This window comes from Microtus oregoni, unplaced genomic scaffold (assembly GCF_018167655.1).
Source record: "Microtus oregoni isolate MIOR12 unplaced genomic scaffold, Mior012 000002F_ref0000024, whole genome shotgun sequence".
Classification (NCBI taxonomy): Eukaryota; Metazoa; Chordata; class Mammalia; order Rodentia; family Cricetidae; genus Microtus; species Microtus oregoni.
Window position 1 is genome coordinate 14,575,204 of NW_024543061.1, and position 24,165 is coordinate 14,599,368.

At 43.1% G+C, this 24,165-nt stretch overlaps 1 protein-coding gene across 1 annotated transcript in view; it reads right to left on the reverse strand.

Annotated features, from left to right (window-relative positions):
• The window catches only part of Dnah6 (dynein axonemal heavy chain 6), a 192,270-nt gene that overhangs the window by 79,587 nt on the left and 88,518 nt on the right, over positions 1-24,165 (reverse strand). Inside the window, exons 37-44 of the mRNA XM_041639106.1 lie at positions 21,837-22,058; positions 20,682-20,829; positions 17,751-17,908; positions 15,124-15,255; positions 14,009-14,180; positions 5,145-5,291; positions 4,060-4,133; positions 1,652-1,806 (exon numbers count right to left, since the gene is read on the reverse strand). Of these exons, the coding sequence (XP_041495040.1) occupies positions 1,652-1,806; positions 4,060-4,133; positions 5,145-5,291; positions 14,009-14,180; positions 15,124-15,255; positions 17,751-17,908; positions 20,682-20,829; positions 21,837-22,058 (1,208 nt within the window). The remainder of the gene's footprint in view (positions 1-1,651; positions 1,807-4,059; positions 4,134-5,144; positions 5,292-14,008; positions 14,181-15,123; positions 15,256-17,750; positions 17,909-20,681; positions 20,830-21,836; positions 22,059-24,165) is intronic.

Genomic DNA, 24,165 nt, shown 5'->3' on the forward strand with positions numbered 1-24,165 from the left:
TGTATAGTTTTGGTGCCTGTCCTGCTTTCCTGGACCTAGCTCTTGTAGACCTGGCTGGCCTTGAACTCACAGAGATCCATCTGCCTCTGCCTCCCGTGTGCTGGAATTTAAGGTGTGCACCACCACCTCCTGGCTCTGTTCTCTTCTTAAGAGCCTGAATGTGCCCGTGTGACTGGTTTGACTTAAAGAATAGGTATAGAAGAATAGGTATGACTCCCAACGCTAAGTTATAGAGCTATCTGCCTTTCCTTCTGCTCTTGTTGTTGGAGCCAGGGCCATCATTTAGGGAAGGTCAGACATCCCAATGCTGCCACAGAGGGGCATGTAGGGGAGAACATTTGAGGACAGATGTTCCAGGCACTCCAGGTACTGTTTGATGAAACTACAAGAGATACCTCGAGAGGCCTGGAGCCAGAAGAGACAGTGGTGAAATAGAGCCAATGGGAGTAAGCATGTCTAAAAAGTCAAATGGGACATTCTCTGAGCATTATTCAGAGATTGTGATACTGACTCGAGGGGTCTGTGACGATTAAATATGATGTCATGTACCATGGTTTTCCATGCTCATTGTTCCTACTCCGTAGGATGGACCTGACACCAGAAGTCACAGAAAGCAAATGCTGGTTCACACGGAAAGGTCATTTTAACACTTAGAATTCTCTAAAAGGACATGAACTACTCGATAAAGTGTATGTATCCCAAGGGCTGAGGATGCTCAGGCTCTATGCCCAAATGTGAGGAATGTCCCTCCAGCAGAGCTGTAAGTGGATAGGACTCACTTCCCAGTAGGTGGATCTATCATCAGTGTTCAATGCTAAAATCTTGACCTTTCTCTGTAGGTGCACATATAATTAGCCTAATATATCTTTTAAACTTTAGATACTATTTATAAGAAGACAAGAATAAAAACAAATAAAATTGATTAAATATTTTGGAATAGTAAAAACTAGAGAAATGGCTTAGTGGTTAAGAGCACTTACTGCTTTTGCAGGTGATTCAGGTTTGGTTCCCAGCACTCTCGGAGTGGTTTACAACCATCTGCAAATCCAGTTCCAGGAATCCAATGCCCTCTTTTCACCACCAAGGGTATCACACACATGGTACACACACATACGTGTAGACAATACACGCATACACATAAATAAATCTAACACCTCCTTAGCAATAATAACCTGTGGGATTCCATAGAAAATTCATGTGGCATGCATTTAAGGCATATCAAAATATATTTTGAGGCTAAAGAGATGGCTCAGTGATTAATAGCATGTACTACTTGCTCTTCCAGAGGACCTGGGTTTTGTTTCCAGCACCCACACCAGGTAGTTCACAACTGTAGCTCCAATCCCAAGGATCCAACATCCTTTTCTGGCCACCTCAGGCACCACACACACACACACACACACACACACACACACACACGCATGCACACACACACACGCATGCATGCATGCACACAACCACACACACACAAATAAGTAAAAATATTTGAAAAACATAAAAAATCTTGTTTGAAAAACATAATAAAATATCTTTTAGTCCACTTTGAGTATTTCTTCAAGACTTTAACTCATATGCTAAAGCATCTAAAGTCCCATCCTTCAATAAAAAACAAATTAGGTCAACATATAACTCGGGGCCTTGCAGCCTGTACCTTGACACGTGCTCTATGGCATCCTGGAAGAACACCAGCTTTACTTCCTTAGGGTTTGTGAGGTTATAATCATCAAGATAGTCCTGTAGGACATTCCCAATTTTCTCCATGTCAGGCAGGTCATCGTAGATGCGGTCAGACTTATCTGCTCCAAACTGTAAGGCATTTTAGGGGGACACACCAAGCTGGATTAACTACCTTACATAGGCATATGTCACACACAATCTGGAAAATTCATTTCACTTCACCCTTTCACGTGGTAGGTTGTAATGCCAAGGATTTTTGCAATAAGGAGTTTGGAATCATCTTAATTTTCTTTGTGCAATCCAATGCTTTGGTTCACACTTTACTCTTGGTTGTTGACATTCAAAAAAGGAACTAAGAATATGTGTGGCAGATTGCTATCTCTATGAATGATCATTCCTGGACTGTATGTAGTTTGGTGCTGCTGTTTGTTTTTTGACTATAGTGGTCACCTAGAACTACATAATGTTGAGAATAAAAATCAGGTGTAAATGAAAAGGAATTGAGTTCTTTGGAGCAACTGAGGATGCTTTTTTTTTTTTTTTTGCTGTAGCAGTTTCTGGGAAGCACATAATAAAATATATCTGGGCAAAGTTAAGAGTTCTGCTCACACCAGGGGCTCACACATGTTAGGGAAATGGTCTACAACTTTGTCAAGCCTTCAACTCAGGTCTAGTTCATCTATTTTACTTTGATCTCTCTCTCTCTCTCTCTCTCTCTCTCTCTCTCTCTCTCTTATTCTCTCTCTCTGTGAGAGAGGGGAGAAGGGGAGAGAGAGAGATTGCATGAGTGCATATTCTATTGTGGGGGTCAGAGGATAACCGTGGATAGTATCTGTCACTAGAAACCTTCTTTTTTTTTTTTTTTTTTTTTTTTTTTTTTTTTTTTTTTTTTTGTCTCTTGGCTAATAGGCCAGGCTAGTTGGTTTGTGGTTTCCAGGATCCCCATCTCTTCCTCTCATCTCGCTATTGCTAGGATTATAAATGTATGCTATTGTGCCTGGATTTTTACATGGAAGTCTGGGGATCCAAACTCATGACTTCACGCTGGCACTTAATTGACTCAGCCATCTCCCCAGGCCTGTCTTTATTCTTTCATTTGATAACGCTATCACTAAAAAGCAAAGCAAATGTAATTTGTGAAAACAAACTCTTGAGTTTTATTTATTTTTACTTACTTGGTTGTGTTTAAACTAGTCTTTCTTTCCTTTTAAAAATGTTGGCAATTTCAAAATGCATACAATATATTCAGATCAAGTCCATCTTCCCCTCAACTCCTCTAAAATGTCTCTCTACATCCCCCCTCCACATCCCTGAAGAAAATGGATTCCCCCTGCTCCAGCAGCCACCAATTGCTGATAGCACCTTAGCTAGGGGTGTGGGTACCCATGGGGAATATTGACTCCTTTAACTTTGTACAGGATTCACATAGGCATCTATGGCTGCTGGACCTTAATGATAACTTTAAATAGGTATATTTCACACAAATTATCCTTACCCCCTGTCAGGTGGTAATACCCATCTGGAGTGTAGCCTTGCATACAGCTTATAGAAGAACCAGTTTATTTATTATCAAATTATTAGCTTGGATTGTCTGCTATGTACCTTGCTCTGTGTGTGAGGCTGAGACTTAGGTGAACAAAATAAAGGGGGGAAGGCCTAGAGACATCAAGAATGTGTTCCCAAGTACGAGTCAGTTTTGTGGAAGCAGATGGTAGTTTGCTATGTAGTTTGCTATGTATGGCATGGAGTTGGGTAGAGATGGGGATTCCTTCTAGGAAGGTTCAGAGGGTAAAATTAGGACCGTGTGCTGACATTTTAGAAAGATGGAAGAGAAGTATACATGATATAAAAAGTAGTTAAATAGAAGAATCCTAGTTAGAGTATCTTGAAATGAAGAGGGCAGCCCCTTGGAGTAATGAGGAGTGCTGGAAGCCTTTGATCAGGGGTTTGATCAGGGGTTTGCACAGCTACGTAGACTATGGGATCCTGGGCCTGCATAAGGGCACGGAACCCCTTTGCCTCCTTTTAATAGTGGTTTGAGCAATCACCAAAATAAATGTAACGTATGCTGCAAAAGGGCAGAGAGTAAAGGTTTTTGGTGTTGCAGGTCACCCGTCTTTGCGTCCGCTGCTGTACTCAGCTATCACTGGACAAAGGTGGCCGTACAGTTGCACACAAAAGAGTGAGTGCAGCTGCATTTAGCTAGACCATGTTTATAAAAACAAGGTAGCAGGCAGATGTGGCTCGTGGGCCTGGAGCTTGCCCACATTCGGCTTAGATGTTCAATCTTCACAAACGCAAAATCCTTGTGCACATGAACTGGACTTGGAAAACAGCAAATGCTCTCATACCTTTGAGCTGAGCTAGGCAGCAGCTACTCACCTTAATGAAATCACCAAAGATGATAGGCCTGCTTAGAAAATATTCCAGGCCAATCGCTATTCCAAAGTGCTTGTCTGTTAAAACACAAAAGCAACTTTACTACGGGAATTAGCTTGAATGTAGCATTTTAATAAGATTGGCAGAACATCTGCAGTTGATAGGAAAAGTGAGAGAGCTATGCCAACAACATGTAATTTCAGTTGGTTGGAAAATTCCCCAGATTTAAGACTATTTAGCAAGTATTTAAAAACTTTCAAATAGTGAATATTGAAGACTTATTGAAGGATCATTTTAGAATTACAGTCATTTCTTTTTATTTTAATCTATTTTTTTAAAAAATTAAAAAATATTTTTTGAGACAGAGTCTCATATTATAGCCAAGGCTGCCTTCCAACTCTTGGCACTCCTCTTGCTGGAGCCTCCTGGGTACTTAGATTATGGAAATGAGATATCATACCCAGATACAAATGTTTTTTAGTTATTCCGTAAAATAATGGGTTTCATTATACTACTTTGATACATACAGGTTATTGTTTTTGTTTGCATTGTCCCTTCTTCTCCCCGTTTCCTTCTAGTCCTTTTCCTCCTAACTAATCCTATCTGTGTTCATGACACATATGTGTGACTCATGTATCACATGGATCTGCTTATAAAGACATAGTTACATCTAGAGTCCCCATGATAGAAGACGTGATATTTATCTTTCAGTTCACCCACGACCCTCTCTCGTTCCCACCCACATCATTCCAGACTGCTTCCTCCCTATACTTCTCCCTTCTGCTGAAGCTCTCATCAATATTCTCTGTATTCTTTGTATGAGAGGAAACGTTTTATCTTGGCTTCCTATTAGACAATATTCTATTCCTCCACTTTCCTGCCTCAATTTCTAATGCCATAGCAGAGTAAGACTACCAAACCTTTCTTTATTCTAGTAACTAATTTTCATAATGTTTAAATATAATTGAGTTATCAAAAGTTTTACTTATGAATGACTAAAGCTCAAACACCATTCATTTTCCTTATAGAAATCAAATAACTTTCCTGTTTTTTTTTAAATAAAAGAACAGATAAATAAAGATATTTACTGGCCATTTCTGTCAAAATGACATGGAAGTAGTGCTTGTCTTCATTATTGATCAATCGATCATGGAACACTCGTTGACATTCATGGCAAAACAGTCTAAATATCTGAATTTCTTCCCTTATTGTTCCTGGATCACATTGGAGAATACCTGTGCATTTTTTTAAAGAAAAGAAAAGCAAAAAGGAAAATTTTGCATTTATGTAACTGCTTATTACAGTCGAATAAAGTAGAAGACACTTAAATCCAGCTGGGGATAAAAAGAAGTGGTGAGATTTGGGAGATATTTTGAAGGGGACATTGTTGAAGGCCCATGACTAGAGAAGGTAATGGTAGTCCCCTCTAGGGCAGGGATACCCGTGGCCAGTGGTGGAGGGATGAAGCAAGAATCTACTTTGTGTGTGTGTGTGAGACAGGGTTTCCCTATGCAGCTCTGGTTGTCTCAGAACACACTTCATAGACCAGACTGGCCTAGAACACATAGAGATCTGCCTACCTCTGCCTAACAAGTGCTGGAATTAAAGGCATGCATCAACATGTGAGGTTAAGAATCTACTTTTAATCTGCCAAGTTTAAGAAGTTCAACTGGGCATATGAGTGAGGACACTGGGAAGAGTGTTGAAGGTGGGAGGCACCCATTCTGACAGGGGGCTGAGATCTGTCATAGACAATTAACTGAGGAGATTGAGCAAAAAGTGGACAAAGAGTTGGTGGCACATGCCTTTAATACCAGTTCTCAGGAGGCAGAGGCAGGTGGATCTCTGTGAGTTTGAGGCCCACCTGATCTATAGAGCAAGTTCCAGGACAGGCTCCAAAGCTACAGAAAAACCCTATCTTGGGAAAAAAAACCAAAAGTGGACTGAGGAAAGAACCCAGGGACCACAGTTTTAAGGTAGAATAGATGAGCAGCCATCAATGCGGATGGAGTGACATCAGATAGGGACAGACTCAGGAACACAGGAGAGCTTACCACATGGACTTCTGGGAAAGGGGAGGGGCAGTACCAAATGCAGAGCCCTAGCCTATGGGAAGCGAAGCTAAGGCCAGGGTGAGGTATAAACTTTGACATGTACTAAAGGCAGAACTGGAGGATCATGAGGAGAAGCCACTAGAAAAGGAGAGGAATAGTGCTCCCTCCGGGAGAATTAACTTCATCTCATACAGAGGATACCATAAAAGCAAAGTGGGATTATTAAGAACCAAATCTCCGATGAGGCAGGTGGAGATGGAGCTTCATACCAGAGGGAGAACAAAGGGACATGTAGTGATATTTTGTTTGTGTTTTAACAAATAAAGCTTGCCTGGAGATCAGGGTGCAGAGCTAAGCCACTAGAGGCCAGGTGGTGGTGGCTCACAACTTTAACCCCAGTACTTGGGAGTCCCAAACCTTCCATCTCAGCACTAGGGAGGTGGAGACAGGAAGGGGTATAGCTGGGCAGAGAAAGGAATATAAGATGGGAGGAGACAGTGGCTAAGATGCAGTCTGAGGTTTGGTGGAGACTGGTGCAGTCTGAGGATGCAATCTGAGGACAGGGTCGCTCCTTTGGTCTGAGCATTGGTAGAGGTAGGAGGTCTCTCTAGTGGATGGCTGCACTGCTTCTCTGACTCTCAGCTTTCACCCCCAAATACCTGACTCCAGGTTTTTATTAAGAACAGTTAGGGGGCACTGGGTCCGAATCCTCGGGGCACCCAAGCGGGCGGGAGTTCCTTTGTTTCTATGGCCTGCCTGCACCAAGCAGGGTAGGCGCTTTGTTTGCGAGCTGCCCAACCAGCACGGAGGCCTGATCTCTCGGCGCCAGGAGAGCCAGCGTTGGGGTGAGTTTCTGGCCCCACGGCACCAGCTTGGGACGGGGAGCTCAGAGGTTCCTTGGCCCCCTATCTTTCTTGGGCTCTCTGCAGGGCCTCTACTCCCTGCATACTGCCTCTTTCTTCCTAGCCCACCCAGCTTCCATCCAGAACCCACCCCACTTCGGCCCCACCGCCCTCTTTCGGCACATAACATCACCCAGCCCAGCCTGTCTGGGCACTGGGTCCGAACCCTCGGGGCACCTAAGCGGGCGGGAGTTCCTTTGTTTCTATGGCCTGCCTGCACCAAGCAGGGTAGGCGCTTTGTTTGCGAGCTGCCCAATCAGCACGGAGACCTGATCTCTCGGTACCAGGAGAGCCAACGTTGGGGAGAGCCAGTGTTGGGTAGGCAAGGAGACCTGATCCCGTAAAAGAAGATCCATAAGGGAGCATTTGGAAGAAGAGATGGGCAGAAGCCAAGGCAAGAATTCGCCCAACAAGCTGAAAAGCAACATGAAGCCACCAGAAACCAGCGACCTCACAATGGGAGGACATGAACACCTTAATCAAGAAGAAGCAGAAAAGATTGACTTCATGAAAGTGATTGACGCCCTTAAACAGCATGTAAAAAACGCCCTTATAGAAATGGATGAGAAATATAACAGAAAGTATGAAGAATTGAATAAATCAGTGAATGATACCCTAGAAAACCAAGGAAAAACAATCAAACAGATAATGGAAACAGTTCAAGGCTTGAAAACTGAAATGGAGGCAAAGAAGAAAACACAAACAGAGGGCCGGCTGGACATGGAAAATTTAAGTAAACAAACAAAGTCTACAGAAACAAGAATAACCAACAGAATACAAGAGTTAGAAGAAAGAATCTCAGATTCTGAAGATACCATAGAGAAAATAAACACACTGATCAAAGAAAACAGTAAGTCCAACAAACTCTCATCACAAAACATTCAGGAAATATGGGACACAATAAAAAGATCAAACCTAAGAATAATAGGAGTAGATGAAGGAGAAGAAGTGCAGCTCAATGGTCCAGAAAATATATTTAATAAAATTATAGAAGAAAACTTTCCCAACCTAAAGAAAGATATACCTATGAAGGTTCAAGAAGCATACAGAACACCGAAGAGGCTGGATCAAAAAAAAAATCATCCCCTCGCCATATAATTATCAAAACACAAAGCATACAGAATAAGGAAAGAATAGTAAGAGCTGCAAAGGAAAAAGGCCAAATTACTTATAAAGGTAAACCTATCAGACTTACACCTGACTTCTCCATGGAAACCATGAAAGCCAGAAGGTCCTGGATAGATGTATTGCAGAAACTGAGAGACCATGGATGCAAGCCTAGATTACTATACCTAGCCAAGCTTTTGTTCACTATAAATGGAGAAAATAAAATTTTCCAGGATAAAAACAAATTTAAACAATACGCAGCCACAATTCCAGCCTTACAGAAAGTAATAGAAGGAAAATCACTAACCAAGGAGTCCAACAATGACCACAATAACTCAGACATCTAGAGACCCTTCACCAACACAAATCAAAGAAGGGAAACACACAAACTCTACGACTAAAAAAATGACCGGAGTTAACAACCACTGGTCATTAATATCACTTAATGTCAATGGACTCAACTCACCTATAAAAAGGCACAGGCTAAGAGATTGGATACGAAAACAGGATCCAACATTCTGCTGTTTACAAGAAACACACCTCAGCCACAAAGACAGGCACCTACTCAGAATAAAGGGCTGGGAAAAGGCTTATCAAGCAAATGGACCTAAGAAACAAGCAGGTGTGGCCATACTAATCTCTAACAAAGTTGACTTCAAACTTAAATAAATCAGAAGAGATGGAGAGGGGCATTTTATGCTCATAACAGGAACAGTTCATCAGGATGAAGTCTCAATCCTGAACATCTATGCCCCTAATATAAAAGCACCCACGTACATAAAAGAAACATTGCTAAAACTCAAGGCAGCCATCAAACCGCACACACTAATAATAGGAGACTTCAACACTCCTCTCTCACCAATGGACAGGTCAATCAGACAGAAACCTAACAGAGAAATAAGAGAATTAATGGAGGTAATGAATCAAATGGACTTAATAGACATCTATAGAAAATTCCACCCAAATAGGAAAGAATATACCTTCTTCTCTGCAGCTCATGGAACCTTCTCAAAAATTGACCACATACTTGGTAACAAAGCAAACTTCCACAGTTACAAAAAAATATTAGTAACCTCCTGTGTCTTATCAGATCACCATGGATTAAAGTTAAAATTCAACAACAATGCTACCCCCAGAAAGCCTACAAACTCATGGAAACTGAACAGTCAACTACTGAACCATACCTGGATTAAGGAAGAAATTAAGAAAGAAATTAAAGTCTTCCTTGAATTCAATGAAAATAAAGAAACAACATACTCAAACTTATGGGACACTATGAAAGCAGTCCTAAGAGGAAAGTTCATAGCACTAAGTGCCCACTTAAAGAAAACAGAGAAAGCTCACATTGGAGACTTAACAGCCCACCTGAAAGCTCTAGAAAAAAAAAGAAGCAGACTCACTTAGGAGTAGTAGAAGACTGGAAATAATCAAACTGAGGGCTGAAATCAACAAAATAGAAACACAGAAAACAATACAAAGAATCAATGAAACAAAAAGCTGGTTCCTGGAGAAAATCAACAAGATTGACAAACCCCTATCCAAACTAATCAAACGGCAGAGAGAGAATTTGCAAATTAATAAGATCAGAAATGAAAAGGGGGACATAACCACAGACACAGAGGAAATTCAGAGAATCATTAGATCTTACTACAAAAGCCTATATGCCACAAAACTGGAAAATGTAAAGGAAATGGACACTTTTTTAGATAAATACCATATACCAAAGTTAAACCAGGACCAGGTGAACAATCTAAATAGACCTGTTAGTCGTGAAGAATTAGAAGAGGTTATTAAAAACCCCCCTACCAAAAAAAGCCCAGGACCAGATGGTTTCAATGGAGAATTCTACCAGAACTTCCAAGAAGACCTAATACCTATACTCCTTAATGTATTTCACAATATAGAAACAGAGAGGCATTGCCAAATTCCTTTTATGAAGCTACAGTTACTCTGATACCAAAACCACACAAAGACTCAACCAAGAAAGAGAATTATAGACCAATCTCACTTATGAACATCGATGCAAAAATCCTCAACAAAATACTGGCAAACCGAATCCAAGAACACATTAGAAAAATTATCCATTATGATCAAGTAGGCTTCATCCCAGGGATGTAGGGCTGGTTCAACATACGAAAATCTATCAATGTAATCCATCATATAAATAAACTGAAAGAAAAAAACCATATGATCATTTCATTAGATGCTGAAAAAGCATTTGACAAAATTCAACATCCCTTTATGATAAAAGTCTTGGAGAGATTAGGGATACAAGGGTCATACCTAAATATAATTAAAGCTATATACAGCAAGCCAACAGCTAACATCAAATTAAACAGAGAGAAACTCAAAGCCATCGCACTAAACTCAGGAACATGACAAGGCTGTCCACTCTCTCCATACCTCTTCAATATAGTGCTTGAAGTTCTAGCAATAGGAATAAGACAACATAATGGAATCAAGGGGATTCGAATTGGAAAGGAAGAAGTTAAACTCTCGTTATTTGCAGATGATATGATAGTGTACATAAGCGACCCCCAAAACTCCACCAAAGAACTTTTATAGCTGATAAACACCTTTAGTAATGTGGCAGGATACAAGATCAACTCCAAAAAATCAGTTGCCCTCTTATACACAAAGGATATGGAAGCAGAGAGGGAAATCAGAGAAGCTTCACCTTTCACGATAGCCACAAACAGCATAAAAATATCTTGGGGTAACTCTAACCAAGGAAGTGAAAGATTTATTTGACAAGAACTTTAAGGCATTGAAGAAAGAAACTGAGGAGTATACCAGAAAATGGAAGGACCTCCCTTGCTCTTGGATTGGGAGGATCAACATAGTAAAAATGGCAATTCTACCAAAGTCAATTTATAGATTCAATGCAATCCCCATCAAGGTCCCATCAAAATTTTTCACAGATCTTGAGAGGACAATAATCAACTTTATATGGAAAAACAAAAAACCCAGGATAGCCAAAACAATCCTATACAATAAAGGATCTTCTGGAGGCATTACCATCCCTGACTTCAAACTCAATTACAGAGCTACAGTGATGAAAACAGTGTGGTACTGGTATAAAAACAGAGAAGTCGACCAATGGAATCGTATAGAAGACCCGAATTTTAACCCACCAACCTATGAACACCTCATTTTTGATAAAGGAGCCAAAAGTATACAATGGAAGAAAGAAAGCATCTTCAAGAAATGGTGCTGGCATAACTGGATGTCAACCTGTAGAAGAATGAAAATAGACCCATATCTATCACCATGCACAAAACTCAAGTGCAAATGGATTAAAGACCTCACTATCAGTCAGAACACATTGAACCTGATAGAAGAGAAAGTGGGAAGTACCCTACAACAGATGGGCACAGGAGATCGCTTCCTATGTGTAACCCCAACAGCACCGACATTAAGGGCAACATTGAATAAATGGGACCTACTAAAACTGAGAAGCTTCTGTAAAGCAAAGGACACTGTCACCAAGACAAAAAGGCAACCTACTGACTGGGAGAAGATCTTCACCAACCCCGCAACAGACAAAGGTCTGATCTCCAAAATATATAGAGAACTCAGGAAACTAGACTTTAAAATGCTAATTAACCCAATTAAAAAATGGGACACTGAACTGAACAGAGAATTCTCAGCAGAGGAAGTTCAAATGGCCAAAAGACACTTAAGGTCATGCTCAACCTCCTTAGCAATCAGAGAAATGCAAATCAAAACAACTTTGAGATATCATCATACACCTGTCAGAATGGCTAAAATAAAAAACTCCAATGATAGCCTTTGCTGGAGAGGCTGTGGAGGAAGGGGTACCCTCATCCATTGCTGGTGGGAATGCAATCTTGTGCAACCACTTTGGAAATCAGTGTTTCGGTTTCTCAGGAAATTCGGGATCAACCTACCCCTGGACCCAGCAATACCACTCCTGGGAATATACCCAAGAGATGCCCTATCATATGACAAGAGCATTTGTTCAATTATGTTCATAGCAGTATTATTTGTAATAACCAGAACCTGGAAACAACCTGGATGCCCTTCAATGGAAGAATGGATGAAGAAAGTGTGGAATATATACACATTAGAGTACTATGCTGCGGTAAAAAACAATGACTTTTCGAATTTTGCATGCAAATGGATGGAAATAAAAAACACTATCCTGAGTGAGGTAACCCAGACCCAAAAAGAATATGAGATGTACTCACTCATAATTGGTTTCTAGCCATAAATGAGGGTCACGGAGTCTACAATTGGTGATCCTAAAGAAGCTAAATAAGAAGGTGAACCCAAGGAAAGGAAAAACATCTAGTTGTCCTCTTGGCTATGGGAAGTAGACAAAATTGCCGGGGAGAAAATTGGGATCTTGGGGGTGGGGTGGAATGGGGGTAAGGGGAGATGGGAGAGAAAAGGGAGAAGGGGAGGATGGGGGGAACTTGGGGAAAAAGGAGGATTGGGATAAAGGAAGGTTGGATAGGGGAGCACGGAAGCACAATTCTTAGTTAAGGGAGCCACCTTAGGGTTGGCAAGAGACTTGAACCTAGAGTGGCTCCCAGGTGCCCAAGCCGAGGTCCCCAGTTAGTTCCTTGGGCAGCTGAGGATAGGGAACCTGAAATGACCCTGTCCTATAGCAATACTGACGAATATCTTGCATATCATCATAGAACCTTCATCTGGTGATGGATGGAGATAGAGACAGAGACCCACACTGGAGCACTGGACTGAGCTCCCAAGGTCCCAATGAGGAGCAGAAGGAGGGAGAACATGAGCAAAGAAGTCGGGACCACAAGGGGTGCACCCACCCACTGAGACAAGGGGGCTGATCTATTGGGAGCTCACCAAGGCCAGCTGGACTGGGACTGAAAGAGCATTGGATAAAACTGGACTCTCTGAACATGGCGAACAATGAGGGTTGATGAGAAGCCAAGGACAATGGCACAGGGTTTTGATCCTACGTAATGTGCTGGCTTTGTGGGAGCCTAGCCAGTTTGGATGTTCACCTTCCTAGATATGGACGGAGTGGGGAGGACCTAGGACTTACCACAGGGCAGGGAACCCTGACTGCTCTTTGGACTGGAGAGGGAGGGGGAGAGGAGTGGGGGGAGGGGGAGAAGGGTGGGAGGAGGGGGAGGGAAATGGGAGGCTGGGAGGAGGTGGAAACTTGGTTTTTTTTTTCTCCTTTTCTCAATAAAAAAAAAAATAACAGTTAGAATTTGTGCTATAGGGACGGTTCACACTGGGCAGACAGAAGCAGGCTGTCTGGGAGCTTTGGGAGATGAGGCATCTCTGGTGTGATTGCTTCTGTTGTTCAGCTCTCTCTCATTTTTGGCTGGGAGTGAGAAGTGGGAGGGGTATTGGAGACTTGAGAAAGTTCTGGAGTTCAGCGAGAGGTAGGGGTGTTAGGGGACATGAATAAGCTACGCTGTGTCCTAGTGACCTTCCTGCGGCCGTGATAAAATACCCTGACAAAAGCAGTGTAGGAAGAAGGAAGGGTTTGGTTTTCCACACAGTTCCGGGTAATGGTCCATCTCTTCAGGGGGGTCACATGAGCAGGATCTTGGGGCAGCTGCGCATAACACATCCACAGTCCAGTAGCAGAGACAGGAAAGTGGAGAAATAAAATTTGTGCCCAGCTTCTTTCCTCTGTCTTACATAGTCTGGATCTCAAACACAGTGCCATCCACAGTGGGGAAGTCTACCCACCTCAGTAAACCATCATGGCAAGAAGACCCTCTCCTGGGAGATTCTAGATCTCATCATGTGGCCATCTGAGAAGCATCAAGTAGGGTGCCTAGTTGAGTCATAGGCAGCTGGGTGCCATGATTCTGAGAGAGCTGGTGAGGACAATGGAAATGCAGAACCAAGGATTAAGGTCCAGTACTCTACCTTGCACACACTTGGATAAATCTCTCAGGTTAAAGACGTAATGGGACTTGGCTGGGGTTGGCAGGAGATCGATGCTCATCCTGTTGTAAATCTCAACTGCAGCTTCCACAATGTTTGATGAAGTTTGCCTTACAGCTGGCGGGAAGTCATTCAGGAAGCCATTCAAGATGGCCTAGAACCAAAAATGTAAGGAGAGTTAGATTTTTAAAAAAAAAAAACCCAAATATTTGGCTCTCAAGTACTCCAGTTCTGATACCTTTTCTAAGTGCAACTAGAATGCTAAATTCCAACACAAAGACATCCGTGTGTCAAGTCCTTGTTCATTTCAGAATATATTCTCAAGAACAAGTTCTTTCTTGTGGTTTGTGGCTGTTTGGGTTGGCTGAGTGGGATTCATAGATGATATGTGCCTGACTATGGACTTCCCATTTCCTGTCTCTGTGACTCTGCTCACTCGAGAACTCTCTGTTCCTGGGACTGCTTCGCTCTCTGTCAATTTGAATCCTCCTCCAAGACCAGGCTTGGGTGACTGGCAATGATATGCCTTCCCTGATTCATGTTTCATTATCAGACTTTTCAGAATCATGGTTCAAATTTGGACATTTCTGAGCACTTATAGCTTAAGGCAACAATGTGTTTCCCATTTAAATGATGAGGAATTTGTCCCTTGGGAAAGCTAGTACAGGTGGGAGAAAGATAACTGTTCAGAGCAGTGGTGGGAGAGTCTGAGGCCAGTCTGAGATGTGTTGAACTGGAGCTGCCCGGAATGGTATGTGGTTTAAGGGAAGACCCAGGCTTGGAGGCTATGACTGAAGTGTGAGAAAAGGTAAGGGCTGGACAGTGGAAGAGATCTGCCTTTTTTTTTTTTAAACAATCAATGACATGTTTAAACTGTCTGCATCCTTAAAGGGTCTGCTGGTGTGGCTACAGATATCAAAATCAAGATTCAAACACCCATCACCTGCTCTCTGGGTGTCCATGATCACATGATCCTTAGGAAAGAATCGGAGGGGTCTCTAGAAACCCAGTTGACAATTTTGACCATGAGATTTAAGGATTTCATGTTAAGTGTTTTTTTTTTTCCCTATCTTGCTTTAGTTAGAGTCCATACTCACCTGGAAAATCTGCTTTAGACTGTGCTCTGAGGGCATCGGGAGGCACATCATGCTGAAGTGTCGGATGAAGCGGGGTGTCACTGGGTTGCGGCCCCCTCCTGGAGGTGCACACGCTGATACGATTGTTACATCCTGTGTGGAGAAAAAGTCACTTGAGTCAGTCTGCAGAGGAAGAGATAAGACTGTTCCCCCTAATATCGAGACTCAGAACCAACATTCTTTTGAGGACCTATCATGAACCAGCACTGCAACCCCAAGACTATCTGAGGTCACTATTTCTATCCTCATTTTATGATAGAAAAATCAAGGTCTTGGATGCTTAACTTAGTTGCTCAGTTGGCAGTGTCAGGGCTGGCAAGATGGCTCAGTGTTTAAGAATGACTTCTGTCCTGCACGGGACCTTAGTCTGTTGCAAAGTTTCATTCCCTGCACCCACATCAAGTGACCTAACTGCTTGTAGCTCCAGGGGATCAAACACTTTCTTCTGGACTCCATGGGGCATGTGCACAAGCTCCCCAAATAGGCACACAGTTAAAAATTACATCTAAATCTTTAGAAACAAACAGTAGAGAGTAAAAGGCCACTCTGGCTGTCTGCAGATCAGGGAGCAGAGCTAGGAGTCTGGAGATCCGTTCAATGTGTTAGTTTCATCCAGCGGATATCCTTAGGAGATACAGACTATGGGCCTCAGAAGCCTGTGTGAGAGAGGGCTTGACTTCAGATAATGACCATTGAAATGAAAAGGAATAAGTGACCAGAGAAATAGTTACACTGGATAGCCCATACATTCCAAAGAATATAGGATTTGGGCTGTGTCTGTTTGTCTTCAAGCTAGTAACACCCTTTGATTTGCAGGGACGCTGGGAGAGTTAAATGACATAAATTGCTTGCCACAATTTGTCTTTACTATGGCAAGCTGCTTTAGACTCGTAGACATGCCCTTTTGCTGAACAGAAACAGAGCAGGCATTCAGGATCCCCATTCTCCCCCAGATTCGTAAGGACTGCTGATGACATGTTGGTTGTACTTGTCACCACACTGGGGCTCCAACTCTCATCTGTTCTCCTCTTAGGGGCTACAGATTCTCTATTATTGCCTTCCCTCTAAACCATTCCTTTCCCACAGTTAAGAAGATTTGTCTAGAACACTTGCTTCAAAGATTTCCCGTCACAGAGAGGAAAAACCTAGACTCCTCATCATAGGCCCACAGCCCTCTGAGATGTGAGTTCTGTTCCTCTTGCTGTTCCAGTGTCACATTTCACAGGCCTAGGGCATCCCAGACTTCCTGTTTATGAGATGGAAAGTGTTCACTCCCTTGGCTCTGTCTTTATAACCTAAGTTCCCAACCCCCTGCTTCTCTCACACCCAACCTAATCCCGACCCTGAATTCTCTCTGCCTCCCCTACTCATCCTCTCTCACCACAGATGTCTGTCTACTCTCCCAAACTCAGTTCTCTGGGAGGCGAGGACCATCTCATTTGCCCCTCGTCCCCCAAAGCTGCATGGCAAAAACTCATTGTAGACGGAATGAGCTGAATTAAAGGTAAGAAACACAAAGCCATGTTTTATAGACTGAATTTACCCAGAAATAATGTGTTGAAGTCCTAATTTGTGTTTAAAATTAGGGACAGATAAAAAAGGTCCATGCTCCTCCTATTTCTCCACATGATGCCTTGCTGTTGTATAGCTTCCCCCCTGCTTCTCAAGAAGTTTTAAAGGAAGCTTGATCATACCAGGACATAAACAACTCACAAGTTTCAGGAAGTACCAAAGCTTCCTAGATTCACAGGGTCCCTGGATCCCAAGGTTCTATAGGTAGTAAGGACTGATGAGGGGAGGAGATGCTCTGGAATGTTGAGCTGCCTGCAAGTTGTGCATCAAACTCCAGATCCAGCTGCCATGAGTTGTCAACCATGCTGGGGGTGGGGGTGAGCTTCAGGTGAAGCAGCTGCCCCTGCTTTTCTTTCCAAGAGAAGGTCTCACTCTGTGACCCTACTGACTTGAACTTGTGATGTTGACCAGGTTGGTCTTTAACTCACAGAGATCCACTTGTCTCTGCCTCCCAAGTGCTGGGAATATATCCTACCCCGCAGCTGCCTTTGAGTCATTCACGTTCCTGTAAGTAACCCTATAGCCACACCTGTAAGTAAGCCCAGTGCATTCACGGGTTTACCAGGTTGGATTCTGATGGTATCTTTATTTTGGTCCACCATTGGTTCCCTATCTGGGTTGAGGAGACATTTGTACAGATCTCCCCAGTGTCACCTACCACTTGCACCATTCCAATGGTGAAACAGGAAAGCTTTCATCACAAGATCACATGTCACCACAAGTGGTCAAAACCATAATCCATAGTAAATGTCTTTATAACTTACCCCACCCATGGTAATAGAAAACAGACTAATAGACTCATGTAAAGACCTGAGGAGAAGAAAGACATCTATGGATCAAGCAGGGAAGTCTTAGAGGAATGGATTCTGCTGGCTCCTTAATCTTGAACTTTTAGCCTTCAGAATTATGAAAAAATAGGTTAAACTACCCAGACTATAATACCCAGTATTATAGTAGCTCTGACAAAGGATATTCCATATTTGAACACATCAATTAATGTAAAATCTAAAATTAACCTGTATTTCTTTCCAAAAGAGTTTGTTTCTATCATAAAATCCACCAAAATCTTGATACTGCCGAAGCAATTCAATTGGTGGTTGGGAGCCGTAGCGATCCAGTCGGGGCATATTCAGATCATCAACAAAAATTACAACGCGCTTATTTCCTGGTGCTCCTGGGAAGAGAAAAACAGTTTTAAAAGAATCAAAATATGTCACTAGAAAATGGAAGGTCATTTTGTTGTTGTGGTGGTGGTGGTTTGAAAATGATTTGTCCTTACAATAAATTCATGTTGGTCCTTGGTGTAATGGTGTTGAGAAGCAGAGGAAACACTGCAGCAGTTGGGGTCATGAGGGATCCCCTCACTCACCTCTTCCAGGAGATAGAGAACGAACCAAAGCACTCGCATTGTCCTGTCACATGACACGGTTCCCCACCCTTAGTCTCAGAATCACATGATGATGATGCTAGCTCCCTAGTGAGGTCTGAACCTTTCCAGATGTGAGGACCAGATGACCTGAGCATCTGAGCACGGAGGAGGAAGGGAATTACCTTTCCACAGAAGGAAGTAGAGGGATACTGGGGTGGTTTGGAAGTAATTGGCCCTCATTGGCCCACAGAGAGTGGCACTATTAGGAGGCATGGTCTTTTTGGAGCACACGTGGCTATGTGGAGGAAATGTCACTGAGGCCTAGGAAGTTTCATATACTCAAGCCAGGTCAGTGGCTCAGGGTCCCTTCCTGTTGCCTATAGATCCATATGTAGAACTCAGCTACCACTCCTGCATCACGTCTGCTGCATGCCACCATGATTACAATGGACTAAACCTCTGAACTTTGTTGACTCCCGAAGAAATGTTTTCCTTTATAAGAGTTGCTGGGGTCATGGTGTCTCTTCACAGCAACAGAAACCCTAACTAAGACAGCTACTAAAGGTTTCCATTTATGAACACCACCTCATCATCCCCATACAGAAAACAGGCTTTGATGTTTGAAACCATCCCAGCCTCACCAATGGGAATTCCTGGACAGTGGGAAGGAAGCACAGTAGGTGAGAGTTCACCCCTCTGGCACTCAGGCCTTGGGACAACAGCTACAGCCCCGTGGCTGGGATAAATGCCAGGTGGCAATTCCAAGGCAACCAAAGCTAATTCAGGGCTCCACACCATCTTCTGCCCCAGAGAAGCCATGTAGCAAGACCATACTGGGAAGAAGAGACCTAAGAGAGTAATTCATTAAAAATGGGGAGCTCATGCCAAAAACCTAGACTGGCATCTGCTGCCCTGTGTTTAGCTAAGCAAGGACAGGAGAACCAAGAGGAGTAGGGAGGCAGTTGGTGGCGCCACTGTTAGTATATGAAGGTCAGTGCATGACGGACGATGTGGAAAGCAGCTGAGCCTGAGCTCTCTCAGGTGCCCAGTACAGAGGGCTGTGGGCTCTGCTGAGTGAAGTCCAGCACCTAGGAGCTAGAGCTTGTGTTGTTGGAGGATGGGAATGAGTGGAGGCGGAGACCTTGAGATCAACCTCAGGCAGCCCTGCAGAAGGAGGCTGAAGCCTGACCAGTGAACTGCTCTTTTAGGGATGCTCACAAGAACTCATTCCTGCACGGCCCTCCCAGAGGACATGGAGCAGCCAGCGCCAGAGAAGCAGGGGCCGTACATAGTGACAATCTAAATGTTAGTGAGGGACAAAACTTTAGTCTATTCCATCTTCTATACCTACACATCAGGATCTCTAGGACTAGTAAAAACACCCTATGCTACCTCAATGATAGGTCCTGGAGCTGCAAATCTGACTTACAACACAGATAAGGGCTGACTTTCAGTTAGGCTTGGGGTTGATGTTTTACATTGGCTTAGACTTGAAACAATCTAAAGGTAACAGGAAAATTATGCTTAAAAACAAACAAACAAACAAAACTAGACCGGGCGGTGGTGGCACACTTGGGAGGCAGAGGCAGGCGGATCTCTGTGGATTCAAGGCCAGCCTGGTCCATAGAGCGAGTTCCAGGATAAGCTCCAAAGCAACAGAGAAACTCTGTTTTGAAAAACCAAAAAACAAACAAGCAAAAAATCAAGGAAGCAAACAAAAATGAGCTAATAAAGGAAAGAGAGGGAGATGTTAGAACTTGGCTGGAAACACTGACCGAAGACAAACTCAATCTTATGCTTACTTCCAACCAAACCCAGAAACTGCATGGGTCATACATGAAGACCTTTGCTGGTCTTAAACAAGTGGAAGTCAGTTGAGATTTGAGGCCCTTTGATGGAGAGAAGGGGAGCCATGAAGTCTCAGAGACTGAGGATGGTCTGGGCTGACCATGATGGTGACTGTCATGGTTAATCTTCACTTTGGCTTCGCTTGGAATCACCTGGGGGGGGGGGGGGGGGAGACGACACACTTTTCGGGTGTGTCTGTGAGAATGGAGAAGGAAAGACCGACCCTAAATGTGGGTGGCACAATCCCATGGACTGGGATTTCAGACTAAATGAGAAACAAAAAGAGGAGAAAGCAAGCTAGTGCCAGCATTCACCCCTCTCCCTGCTGACGGCAGATTGGTGTGGCTGCCTGCCTCTTCCTGCCGCCATGCTTCCCCACCGTGATCAACTGCCTCCCTCAAACTGTGAGCCCAAACAAATTCTTCTTCTTTCAAGTCGCCTTCTTCAGGCGTTTTGCTGACACAGTGGTGGGAGAAATAAATGACTTGCAGTTGACAGTGAGCTGTCTGGATGAGAAAAATGACCGTTAGCAGACTCTCCTTACTTGAGCTCCCCATGACCTCGTGTTGACGCACGGCCCTCCAACCAGCGCTTTCCTCAGAGGACTAGGCTGCTCAACACAAGAATGGGGTGGTGCAAAGCAAGCCTGGTTTCCTCAGCTTGCTCTCTTTGCCTACCGGCTAAATGAATAATTCATGTGGGGAAAACTGCAATGATGACTCAGTCTTACCTAGAATATTTTTTCTTTTTCTTTCCAGTTTTGACTCAATGATCTCTTGTGTCCTTGCAGAGGACGTTTGGGCAGAAAAATTCAGGTAAACAGGGACATAGCCTGCTGATTCTTGAATTCTGTTCAGCAATCCTTTTGCAATAACAGACTTTGAATAAAAAAAGAATATGTTAACTGATTTCATAGTCAATATGGTACTTTATTCCAGAGCCTACACTTGTCATGATCCAACACAGTGAACAAGAAACAGGATAAAAGAAGGAGGTTTGGACGTAGACAGAACTATTTGGGATTCTTTTAGTGTGGACAGAGATTTCAGTTATAGTCGTTAGAACCAAAGAAATACTTTACTCAGATTTAACTCAGAAAAAGTTGTTACTACCCAGACCAATTTGAAACTGAGGTAGACTTACATTTCTTTATTGGAATTTTTTAAAAAAAATGATATTTTATTTTTTGTGTATGTGTGAGCATGCATATGTGCGTGTGTGCATGTGTGAGCATGTCTGTGTGTGTATATGTATTCACGTGTGAACATGTATGTGGGGGTGTCTGTGTGTCATGGAGTACATGTGTAGAGGCCAGAAGACAACTTATGGGAATTGGTTTTCCCTGTGTCCTGGGAACTGAACCCAGGTAGCCAAGCTTGACAACAAGCTCTTTTATTTGCTGAGCCATCTTGCTTGCCCACATCTCTTAGTGATAATATAGAAAGGAAACAGTGAACCCTGGTGTGTGTGGACTCCTCTAAGTATTTTCTTCTTTGCCCCCCCCCAAATTAAAATGACATCAAAGTTGTGGCTGTGTCAGTTAAAATTAAGTAGGAAACAGGACAGAATGACCTTCATCAACAGTCCTTGGGGAACACAATTGCTCTGGGCAGTTTCTCTCCAGACACTGTGAGACCATTGCAGAAGTATAGAAATGTCCCTAAACTCAAAACCTGGCCGATGACACCAACCCGAGGATGCGTGCAGAAACCGATAAACCCTGGGGAAATCCTCGGGTCTATATAGATTCTGCAGAGATAAACCCTTCCTGGAAAAGTGACGCAAGCTAAACATGGGAAACAACGAGTTATTTCCGATGCCGGGGACCCCAGCTCCACAGTCCCTCACTTTTGATAGCACTTCTTACCTGAGGCCCGTTTCCTACCTTGCCAACTCCAGTTGTTCCGGTAAACAACACCGAATGCTTGACTGCCAGCAGCTTTTCCATTAGATAGCCATAGCGCACTGTGTCTGTTGTAGGGACGAGCATCTCAAAGAATGGGACCTCCTTGCTGTACTTGAAGGTAGGTATGATACGTTCCCAGGGGTCCAAGCGTTTGGTGTCAAAGTCTACATGAATGCTCCACAGATCCCCAGAACTGGGCAGCTGAAATAGGAACCCAGTGTCAGTGGACAGCACTGACCCACAGAAATATACATTCTCATAAAAGCAAAGAGCACACATAGCGCTGAATTTCGTTTTTGCTATTAAGAGTTTTTTCAGATATCATAGGCTAATTCTTTCCTTTTTAACTGCAGTGGCAATGCATTCATTCATGTGTGTATGATGCACACGACATGTGATGGTGTGGGTGAATGCAGAGGCAGTGGAGGACACTGGTGTCCCCAGCCATCATCCTTGGCCTTATTTGTTTGAGATGACGTCTTACTGACCGTGGAATGAGGCTGGTGCCTAGCAAGCCCCAGAGATCCTCCTGCTTCCATCTTACAGTGTGTGGGCATTTATTTATTTACATATTGATTTTACTCATTTTTATTTATATGTCTGTGTGAGTATGTTTACTTGTCTGTATGTGTAACAGCTCGACTCCCTTGGAGCCTTCATCATCAGGATCTGACACATGCAGAAAGAAGAGAGTAGCGGGCAGGATGGGCATTACCAGAGTGTGCCCCTGCTGCTGGCTGAGAAACCCCGAAGGAGAGATGACCCCTGCTCAATAGCAAAGGGAGACAGGCCAGTTCCACGAATTGGAATCCCACAGAGGCATTCATTTAAGATACAGGCATCTGCTCTCTCACCTTCAGGAGACAATCCAGGAGCTGGAGTTTCCAATTAGGAAGAAATAGTGACCCAAGTTTTTAAAACTTTAACCTCACTTGTCTTTTATTTTCTGAATCTCATTTTTCTTTCCTTCCACCCTTCCTTTTGTCCTTTCTCCTTTCTTCCCATCTTCCCTTTCCTCTCTCTCTTTTTCTTCTAGGCAAACACTCTACCTCTGAGTTCTATTCCAAGCCCCATATAAACTTCTTAATTTCTTTGTTTAATTCTTATTTTGCTTAGTCAGATGATGGAGGAAGGTCATTGGTTAATAAAGAAACTGCCTTGGCCCTTTTGATAGGACAGCAGCTTAGATAGGCGGAGTAGACAGAACAGAATGCTGGGAGAAAGAAGCCGAGTCAGTCAGTCGCCATGATTCTCCCACCCGACACAGACGCAGGTTAAGATCTTTCCCGGTAAGCCACACCTCGTGGGGCTACACAGATTATTAAAAATGGGTTAATCAAGATGTGAGAGTTAGCTAATAAGAGGCTGGAACTAATGGGCCAGGCAGTGTTTAAAAGAATACAGTTTCTGTGTAATTATTTCGGGTTGTAAAGCTATCCGGGTGGCCTGCCGCTCCTACTCACTACAGTCAGATTTTGCCTTTCTCTGTTTTCTCATTATTTCCCTGTTTTACTTATTGTTTATAACTTTCTTTAGCTTTAATAATCCTCATGTTGCTTGGTCTATCTTCACAACATTTGAACACCTTTTATCTCTTGTGTTGCACTGGGGGATGAACATGAAATAATTATTGCTTCTTATTACAGTATAGTGTCAGGTTGGTTGTCAAATCACGATCCCGGTTACTGTTAATCCACTCCTCCTCTCTACGTAGTGGCAGGGTTCCTATGTCCAAGTGAAGACTGGGCACTAGGAAGACCTTCACAAAAGGGGCTGGAGAGGTGACTTGACAGTTAGGAGCGTTTGCTGCTCTTGTAGAGGAACCAGGTTCAGTCTCCAGCATTCGCACAGGGGCTCACAATGACCTGTAACTCCAGTTCCAGGACATCCCACTCCCTCTTCTGGCTTCCGTGGGCACAGTACACATGTGATGTGCATACATACATCCAGGCAAAGCACTCATAGAGATAAAATAAAAGTAAATACATCTTTAAAATAAAACGAAAGGTAGTAAGAGGAAAAAATAAAATATTCTTCCATTTCGACAGATGTGCAAACTACAGCTTGGGAACACCTAAAATACAAGATAGTCAATATGGATTCTGCAGAAGGCAAAGATTATGGAGTAACTGAAATATCGTGAAAAAATTCTTTGTTTTGTTAGAGGTGGCACACACCTTTAACACTACTACCCAGAAGACAGAGACAGGCAGATCTCAGTGAGTTTTAAGTAAGCCTGGTGTACATTGCCTTGTTAATATCAAATGGCCCCGGAAGCACACCAGAAGATTTCTTATTTGCTTGTCTT